General features: G+C 30.1%; 1 protein-coding gene across 1 annotated transcript in view; it reads right to left on the reverse strand.

Moving 5' to 3' along the window:
- The window catches only part of LOC106459523 (CCR4-NOT transcription complex subunit 1-like), a 101,530-nt gene that overhangs the window by 16,928 nt on the left and 73,632 nt on the right, over nt 1–10,970 (reverse strand). The window contains exons 26-28 of the mRNA XM_022386026.1: nt 8,183–8,317; nt 2,922–3,287; nt 980–1,120 (exon numbers count right to left, since the gene is read on the reverse strand). Coding sequence (XP_022241734.1) covers nt 980–1,120; nt 2,922–3,287; nt 8,183–8,317 — 642 coding nt within the window. The remainder of the gene's footprint in view (nt 1–979; nt 1,121–2,921; nt 3,288–8,182; nt 8,318–10,970) is intronic.

Raw genomic sequence — 10,970 nt, forward strand, 5'->3', positions numbered from 1 at the left:
GATGTATACATTCTATGTCAATGTAATGTTGAAAATGTAGTTCAATATCACAAGAAAGACCAACCAACTGATGCATATATTCCATGTCAATGTAATGTTGAAAATCATATTCAACTGGTTTATGTTACAGGTGTGTTAGACATTAGTAAGGGCATACACAAAAATCCACTTATGAAGAATGAAGCCATTTAACTATGTGACTGAATGACAATATACATTTTAGTCAATTTTCTAGACTTTTAAGGTATTAAATCTGCAAAAACTTAACTGATATTAGTTAGAAACTACTATACTGACAAGCAAAAATACTCATTTTGCACTGTTTGACCTCTAGAAACAAGTATTCAACAAAATGGCACGTGTTTTATTTAAAAAAGGAAGTTCAAGTAGTTTTGCATTAAAATATTTTACTGATGAGCACAAAGTGACAATTTTATAATGGGTGAAAATTTTGCAAATTGTTTTTATATGAGAATATCAAAATATGTTGATAGTATGAGAGGTTCAATGAGTCAGAACACAAGAAAACCTTGTGCAGCCATGTTGCACATTTAAGTAAAAAAAAAAAGAAGAGAGAGAGAGGAAAATATTTAAGTAATGTTCTGAACTTACACAAGTATCATATCTGGACAAGAGCTGGAAAATTAATTCAGTTACCTACGAGCATTGATTAGTGACATCATGTAAAATAATCAACTAATCGAAATAAGCATTTCTGATTATTTCAACTATTCGCATAACTGAAATATTGCCATTATGATTTCTTTATTTTTGACTGATTCAAGGTTGTTAAGTTTAATGGATTAATGTCACAACTCATGAGAATGATCAACTAATCCAAATTACTGCTTCCAATTATTCCAAATGTCAGTGTCTCATATGTAATTAATGAGCCAAACAATTAATCAAGTAGAAAGTTCAACTAATAGTCCATCTCTAATCAGGACTATGAAATGAAATATTAAGAGTAATTATTTACCTTCTTAACAATCTGTTCACAGGTTCCAATAGCAATTCTGATGGAACGTTCTCCCACTGGTCCCAGCCATTCTTGGACGGCATGTTCAATAGCAGATTTTACAACTTGTTTTAGATGGGGATGACTTTGTAATAACGGAAGCTGAGAAAAGAAAGATTGAATGTAATAAAACATTTCACGTACTGTTCTTCAAAATAAAAGTTACAAAAGTTTATCACAGAGTTTCAAACAAATTCATTTTGCTAACTATCATGCATGACAGATATTAACTTTCTCACTATGGGCTCAATTGATTCAAACTAAAATTTGACCCCCAAATTCACCTTTCGTTTCCATATTATAACTTCTAATATTTTTTGAGTATCTTCACAAAATTTTGCAAACTTTCAGTAACTATTAAGTCATTTACAGACAAAAGAATCGAAATTTTTAATGATGTATTTTCACTAAAAATGTGTCCATAAATATATGGAGTCAAAGTGTTGACTGCTCCAAGTGTAAAGTAATTTTCATTGCTAAGATTAAAAATACTTTTCTTCATCTGAAAAATTTCAAATTTCATTTGGGTAATTTCAAAAGCCTCCTAAATAAATTTCAAACTTTTTCAGTAAAACTCTTTATTTAATCTGTTATTTTCTCTACCCTAACTCTATTACTAGTTCATACAAGTTTGGCCAATTTGACTGACAACCACCACCACCACCACCACACACACACACACACACAAAAAAGACTTCAAATTGTAACAAGAAACTGCATTTGTTTATCCTAAATAGCTTTAAACTTGTAACAATATACATCTATTTATACTTACATTTTATTTTTATTGCTCTTTGAAACATGTCTAGTTAATATTATCACCACACAAATTTGAAATTTTCTAGGAATGAAATACACACACACACGCACTAAAGGAGAATAACCATTCTATAGCACACACCTCTTTGATTTACTGGTTTTCCTCTTACTATTTGTTAAATGGGCCATTAATAAGTACCTACTCCTATTTTAATGGTACGGTATATACACTTTAAAGTTGTATTATGTCTTGTCTCATGCATGTGTTCTGTAAAAAGTTCCAAATTTTACATTTGTTGATAATAATTAAACTTTCACAAAAACAGTATTGTTAGTCTTTTCACTATTTATCGGGCCTGTGTCTAGCGATTCAGAAGTGTTTCTGCTGCAAGTTCTAAGTATCGTTAGTATTTGGCTCCTGTTGTTTTAAATCAATTGAAGCTAAATTTTGGATCACTCTCTAGTTTCAGGTCATTTAAATTAAAGGTATCTGTTTATATGTTTAATAATTTTTCTATATTTAGATTAAACATAGCATAAAACCCTTTTGAGACATGGTAGAGATCATCCTCAAATCAACAAATTACCAATGACAAATATAATCCACCTAATTTTATGAGGTAAGGGGATGTCAACAATGGAACCTCAAATCTACAGTCTCGAACGTTCAATCCTCTTTACTTGCGATGAACAATAAGATTGTTTCAATCATTATATACACACAGAATATACAGTTATTTATTCATATTTTAGCATTAGATCTAAAACTGAATGAAATGTAGTCCATCATGCCAGTACAAACTAATTACTTGAAATTGTTTATTACTATTAGTTTACATAGTCATTTATTTGATGTCTATGTCTCATCTTGTGAAACCATGACTAAAATTTGTATGGCAAGATTAAACTAATGAATAATTAAACTAATTGCTTTTATGATATTTATTAGCCTGATCAATTAAGCATGTTTCTTCAACATTGGTGAACTGAGATCAACTCTACTGCAAGTCTATAGTAAAAGAAAACATCCTAAATTCTATATATATCATACAGACTGTGCTGTGGTACATTTCCAAATTAAAGTGTTAAAAGTTAAATTATTCTTCAACATTTTCAAACAACACAATGAACAAGCTATTTTTACCTGGTTATTAATCTGGATATGCTGGGAAAGACCAGTTATGGATAATACATTAATATCAAGGTATGCAAACTGTGGCTGTGGGAATCCAGAGGCCATGGGAGTTGCCGAGCTTCCTCCTGTAGGGGTGGTGCTTCCTCGAACAGTTACAACTCCTGCTTGAACTCCAGCAGAGACCTCCTCCTGTACCATCTTAGGTGGAGCAGCCGTACTTGCAGGAACCAATGATGAAGACTGGATCTTGGGTTGTGGAATTGATATGTTTAACATCTGTTCCTTTCGTTTTGGAAGAGGTGATAGCTGTGGTTCAATGCGAGCAAGTCTATGGTGGTCTTTAAACACATTGCTGATTTTTTCCTTCTTCAAATCCTACGTAAACAAATGATGTAATCAAAGTTTCATTAAACAAAAATACCCATTCATAAAACTACAGTTAAACAAAACAATACAAGCTAAAGACAAAAATGTTTCTGTCAACAATAACAAATTTTCTTTGAAAGATGTATATGGTAATGAGGACAAGCCTCTTGGTTCTTTGTGAAGTACAGTTGCAGGGAAGATGATTTAATATAATAATGTGTAAAATAAATTATATATTAGTTTAATCTGTGTATCTTTAATGCCACAAGAGGTTTGCAAGACATTATAATGAACACTTACTGGTAAACAGTGTGTGTGTGTGGTCTTGATGATCACATCTCCATGAAAATCAGAAAAAATATGCACTGACATGTTTCTTCTAATTTCTATAGTACTCAATATGGGCTATTTGCCATGTGATTGCACTATGTTGTGGTTGTCCTACAGACAACATAGTAGTGCATTTGAATTGCCTGGCAATAATTTCAGCTATCTCAGACAACCAGAAACCACTGATTTCAAACACTGTATTATGAAGTTTTTACTACTACCACTAATGATAACTATAATTCAGATGCATAAAAACATTACACATATTACTTAATTAGAACAATAAAAAATTATTTTCCCCTTGCATTACAAAAAATAAAGAATTAAAAAAATGGATTATTAAGTACTACTTCCAATGAAAGCTAGATTCTAGTTGTGTATTTCTTATATCTTATCTTAGTAATAATTATTTTTGAACAGTGAGCGAGGAGTCACTTTTAATTTTTTACTTTATTTTATGCCCTTTCATTTTGTGACCCTTTAAATGATCATCATGTACCCCAGAGGTACATGTATCACAGTTTGAGAAAGATCACTATAGAGAATATTTAGAAACAAAACCTTTACCCTTTTGTGGACATAAAATAATGTATTGATATAAATCAGTTGTTTGTCTTGACCCCTGAGAGAAAATATGTAGAATATGTCACTTTCACATGACAGATATAAAATGTGTTATAACTAACATTCAATTAAATTCACCGATAATAAAATGACAACATCTTAAACACTGAAAACAACAACAAAAATATAATACTTCCGTGCAAAGTTCTCGCTTTTGGAAATTCAAATCATCAGATCCGTTTCCATTAGACAGAGAAATGACAAGGAAACATTCCCAAACTTTACAAGAGAGTCATGAGTTACCAATGGTTCACATACACCTAAACAAACCTGTTTCTACTAATTCCATTTTTAAATACAGAACACTAACATATAAATAAAACATTTTCTCACACCCTGTTTACTCCTTAACTGATATAACTATAGAAAAATGGAGTGTTTCTTCTAAACCATTTTAGGTTAAATAAACCTATGATAATACCCAACTGGTATCAGTCACCATCATACATACCAGGCGCAAAGTAACAATTTTAATTGAATAAGTATTTAAACAACTTGGATGAATTGGTTTAAATTATTAGGTTATAATACAGCTTCACCTTTCTCAAAGACAGAAATCAAGCTAATCTCTTTCTATGAAACAAATTCAAAGTTTATGAAAAATAAAATCACACAGTAAAATAAAGAATACAAGAAATGTATTCAATAATAAAATAAATAATAACATAAGAATAGTTTGAAGATTTAACATTTTACAGCCTAATGTTCCCTGGAAGCACTATAAAATTTGAGGGTAACGTAAGACTTGCTTTATTTTTAAAACTTTTGTTACATATATTTCAATGTAGAAGGGTTAAGAAACCTGAAAAATTAGTTTTGGTCAGTTTTTTTTAGTTGTTTAGAAAGTTATAATTTTTGTATTACTTATCATACAACATTAAATAAAACATTTACAGATTATGTTTTCTAGTGAAAACCATTCATGAGGAATTATTTCATGCCTTCAATGTAAAAAAAAAAAATCTAAATTTAGAAAGGTTCATTATTGTGTTGTAGTATTTGGAGTACTATGTACCCATAAAGAAACATCTATACAATGTAAAACGAAAAAAAAATTATTTCAAGACTGAAAAAAGTATCCAGTTAATATCTTTTCTGAAGGTAATAAAAAAAATTACTTCCTTCTTAGGTCAATTGGTAAAAGGTTAATGACGAATTTGGAATAATGTAAGTGGGGTATGAAAGGGCTAACAGGGTTTTAAATAAGCAAAAAATACTACACACACACGTACACTATTTTTACCTTTACAGAATCTTTGATCTTTGTCTTTGTCAGTAAAAAAGCAACAATTAATTTTGAAATGGCAGAAATGAAGTTCATTTAAAGTTGGAAAACTATTAAGAGATAAGAATATTTCACAACACAGACAAGTAGGTTAACACTGTTTCTTGGCAACATTATTTTTGACAATAAGAAACAAAATGACATGGCATCTATATACAGGTAAACAACACCAGTCTGAACCAGTTTACCCTTTTCCGGACATCTGTGTTAAACTGACTGGCACAGATTCTTTACGTATTCATATAATCTTCTAACAAAGTAGAATTATTAAAAATTTACTAATACTGAATTCTCACAAAAGGAAGTGTATCACAGAGAAACCAGGAAATAAGCTTGTAAGTACTCGTAAACACATTATCATGACATTTTTCTACATCAATTGTACATAGTAAGATCAATTTGTGCCCACCAGGGTCATCTTTGATTGGGATAGTGAAATCATTATGACAGTGAACATGCTTTGGACAACAGAAGACTCTGATAAAAAGCCTCCACGCCCAATTCCTGAAGAACTGATAACAGATGTACACTTGCAACACTTAGATAGTGCAAGCTAGAATTGGAAATGTAAAGATACGAAGATCTGTTGGAATTTAGAAACTTGTATGTTTGCCCTAGGAAAGGAGGAAAGCTCAAAAGTGAGCAAACCAGCTAACAAAAAGTAATTTAGAATTACTATTATCAGAAATATGGTAAATTACTACATAGATAACCATGGGAATGGTTTATTTATTTCATTAACCAGTTGTCTTCAGACAACAGGAGAAATATTTAAGGAAATGATCATGAACAACTGAATAAAAAGTGATATGGGTAAAAAGATAAAGGAGCAATAACAAATCGGTTATTTTCCCCAAGAAAGGTTAAAATTCAATTGTTTAAAATTGATTTTGTTCTGTTATTTTCCCCATTTTCTTCTATTCATTGTTACTTAAAACAATTAATAATCATTCCTGTAAATTGAACTTTTGCAATGTGTGAACATCTAAATGAAACAATGGAAATAAAATTGCTTTACCTTGTAACGTGAGACAATGTGTGAAACTTGTGACAAGGCAAGATAAAATGTAACCCTAAAATGTGACACTTTGAATTTATATCATATTGATAAAAAAAAACTGTCAACAACCAAATGTTAAAAAATCAACTATGAACTTGCATATTTACTGATTAAAGTAAAGAAAATATCTGTATTCAAAAAGTTTCATGACTTACAGATATGAACCTATTATGACATAAAACAAAATGTTGTCAAAGCAATATACTGCCTGCTTACATTTCCAATTCATCTTTTTTTTTATGACATGCTGTCAGTTGGAATTGGGCAAACATATATCAGTTTATTAATTATGTAATATGGACCACATGGTTTATTATAGGACTGTTTTTTTCAAATTCAATGACTAATAAGTATTTATTAATGGTTTTAAAATTTTATTTCTCTGTTTTCAAATATAAAATGCTTCTGGATACAAAACAAACATCTAAGAAAATTAAGAGCATGAAGAGAGCTATCGTTTGATATATCACTGACTCATATTAGCCAAACACCCTGTTTTTGGTGCTAACATTTGCCCATTGGTTGCTGCTAAATAGCAGAGGAATGCTTAACGATCATGGTGATCTTCTTATAGTTGATTACAATTAGAGGGGATACGGCTGCCTTGAAATAAACAGTGCAAACTCAGCATGTAATAGTACTGTAGACATTTTTCACTTGTTGTTTAGTGTACAATATTTTGATTATGGAAGATTTACAAATATTGGCAACTGCAACTTCACACACTGACACTTCCACAGTCAAGAACTATAATTCTCTGAGACTCCCTACTTTCATACTTTATTCAGATTGAGTTTATTTATACCCATGTTCTAACTTTACACACAATCCGATACAGTATTTTAGGTATCAGTACTTTCATATTCAAGACTTTCCTACATGTTTCTTTAATTACATATATTTCTGTACCATTAATTCTCCCATTATATCAGAATTCAGGTACATATGTTTTGTTTTGGGTCATACTGAACTGATGCAATATCAAACAAATTGATACAGCCCTAAATTGATAAAATATTTTTCTTTGCATAGCTTTTACTCTTTTTAAATGAAATATCAGAAATTAATATAAATTATCACTATACAAAACTCAAACAGACCCAAAACATAATAGAAGGGTTAAAGTATGTGATTCAAAATACATATGAAACAAAGATTAAAATTTTCAATTATTTCAATACACAAACATACATAATTTCTGTATTAATCTGGACATTTAGATATACTCAATAAAAACTGTGGTATATCCAAAGAGTTACACTTTTTTGCTTAACTGTTCAGTGAGTAAAACAGTAATACAAAATGTATTTTGTTCAATCAACTCGTAACTATTTTATATGATATATATTTATGGATACACAAAATCATACAACTAAAAAGCTATAGTGGTTTGGTAATATTACAAACAAGGTAAAATTCAAAAGTCACTTAACACAAGTATCATTGAAATAATCCAGTGTTTATACTGCCTTGTACTGTTTAACAATAATAAACATTTTAACATTAGACTTATTTGAACTACCATTTATAATAAGATACTACTAATTTTATATGAACTGACTGAATTTTAAGACCAACAAGTATAGTAAGAAACTCATTACTTACATTTATATCCAAATTGAGATTCTTACAAAGAACTTCAATTTCAAACTTCAGAGTCAACTTTAGTTCTGGTTCTTGGTGTAACTCGGCTAAAACACTCATGATCCCCATTGTCCAAGGGTTGGGAGGCTTGAAGACCTAGAAATAAAAAATCATCTTTCCATCAACTGGTGACCATTTCATTGACATGTTTACCAATAGCTTTAAGTGCAATCTACCAGTTTAAAATGGGCCAACCAGAAAACTTGAAAAATAAAATATGTAGAATGCTGGGTATTGGACAATTCAACATGAAAATATATACCAACTAAAAGAAACAGCACAGTTACATCAGCTGCAAATCATCATTCTCAAGAGCCAGCTAATAGCAAACATAAAGGATCAAACCTATAGATGCACAATAAGCCAGTTTGTTAAGTTTGTGTTTGTGTCTAAAATCTAAAAAGGTACGAATGAACCCAGTACATTCAGGAAAAAATCAAAAAACATCACTACAAGTCACTGTTGAATGGCACCTCCTTTCACTGTCACATATATTGAACTGTTAAAAGAGCATTTCTTACTTAGCATTGTATTTCAGAATACATGCATTAAACACGCGAGTTTATTTAACAGTTTTTGTTTCCCTTTGGAACCTTAATCCTATCTAGTCTAGGTTCGGCCAGTATTTTTGTAAGCTAAGAACTTTTATACCCTGGTGGCTGACCCAGTCTACAACCATATAGGACGATCATGTTCAATGATGGGGATTGACACTTATGACCCCCAGGTTGAAAGTCGATTGCTAGATTCGAGTTTATTCAACAGTAATGGTACCTTCCTCAGTGTTTCCACAACTAGGGAAGAATGAAATTCCCTAACTTTTCCCCAATCTATCCCTAACTAAATATGTTAGTCCATGACCTCTGATTGTAATGCATCATTGAACTACTACACATATTTGAAATTGCAAAACATTATTTACACATTGTTTAATATAGACAAGTCATGGTGTCTGTTATGAGTCACACTTTGCTTAAATATCATCGAAAAATGTTTCAATATAATTGGTCAAACCATTCTTGAATTATTAGTTTAACAATACTTTATCAGAAAATACACAATAAATGCAGTAAATCCATTTATTTGTGATAATGTATACCAATCACACTTTTAAATATAAATTGCAAAAATAATATCACAGCATAAACAATATATAGATTTTAACATTTGTGATTATTATGTTTCAACTTTTAATAAACAGATGGAATATGTTTACTGTTATAAAATGGAAAATTCTTTAGCACGTATGCTTTCCATATGTCAAATATTCATTACAGCAATATTTCTTGCTGTGCGTACATGCATAAAAATGTACAAAATTTTCAGTTGCTAACCATACATAGTAGTAAACTCATATTTCTGATATCTATAAAATAACTGCACGTTAACCCTATCGCTATTGGTCACAGATCAAAGGCCATGTCATATCACATTTGTTGACTCTCATTTTTTATTGACCTACTATTTTATGAATGTATGTCAATAAGTCTGGTATCAAATTGTAGATTATAATTCAACTTTTAGTATGATCCATTAGTTAATTTCTTAATTTAAAAATAAATATTAAAAAAGAAATCCTAAATATTAATTTTTGTGTGATATGGTATGTTGAATGCAGAATTGGTTCAAATTAGATGTTTGTGATATCCAAATACAAAGTCTAAAGTTTCTTATGAACTAGGAACTCAAATTAACGATATTGGACAAGCTAGAATCTAAGATATGAACCTCCTATCTTTTCTATTTGCTGAGATATCACTCATGTACTGAATCAAACACAGTGGCCCTGCCCACCTCTTTCCATTTTTAGAAACACTTGCTTACATACACCTACTTCTGTCTATAACATGTGAATAACCAATCAAAAGCTCAGAATGTCCCCCATGTGGTACTCTGCAAAGTATTTGCGTCAGAACCCTTTCTTTTCATGGCAGAATTCAAACGATAAGGTAAGACTTTAGTGATGTAATGTTAGCCAGGCCCAGCTGAAAGGTCAATATAATAAAATAATAAATATATAATAATGTATAATGTTAAGAAATTTAAGCTATTTAGATTAAACATTTATATTTTCGATTATAATAAGTAGTCATTCTAGAACGAAAAAAGCATAATTTATATTTATTTCCTATTTTTTTATTGTGGTTACGAGGTCAGTCAAATCGATCCAACCCGTTCAGATATACAGTAGTGAAAATATGAGATAAAATAGTTTTTTTCCTAAAAAAACATTTGATAATTATCTAGAGATTATAAAGATTTCGCATGATGTAAAATTTGAAAATGTTATGATGCATAAGAGTATTTTTAGTCTTAAAATTATTTTGCATATTGGATATTCAACATTTGAAAAGAAAAAAAAGCACGATTAAAAACATTACTTAAGAAATCTTAAGCTTAATCAAAAAATCTGATATTTTGCATACAAAAGCCTTGTAACATTTACTAATAATATGAAAAATGTTTAAAGATGTGCATCCATTAACAAAAACCATAATATAATTACTCTCATGGATACTTTTGGGATCCCACCCAACCCGTAATGGTGAGATTAAAAAAATCATTTGTTGATCAAGAGCACATTATATTATTTTTGCATGTTTTAAAAATATGTATCAATTTAATCTATATCAAAAATATTAATAAGTCCATATATTTATAGATCAATCACATTGAAAAAAAAATATTTTCAGATTCGCTCAAGTTTTGTTTATTCACAAAATTGCCAGATTATGCTTACAATAACTAA

The sequence above is a fragment of the Limulus polyphemus genome, unplaced genomic scaffold (genome assembly GCF_000517525.1).
Source record: "Limulus polyphemus unplaced genomic scaffold, Limulus_polyphemus-2.1.2 Scaffold622, whole genome shotgun sequence".
In the NCBI taxonomy this organism is placed as follows: domain Eukaryota; kingdom Metazoa; phylum Arthropoda; class Merostomata; order Xiphosura; family Limulidae; genus Limulus; species Limulus polyphemus.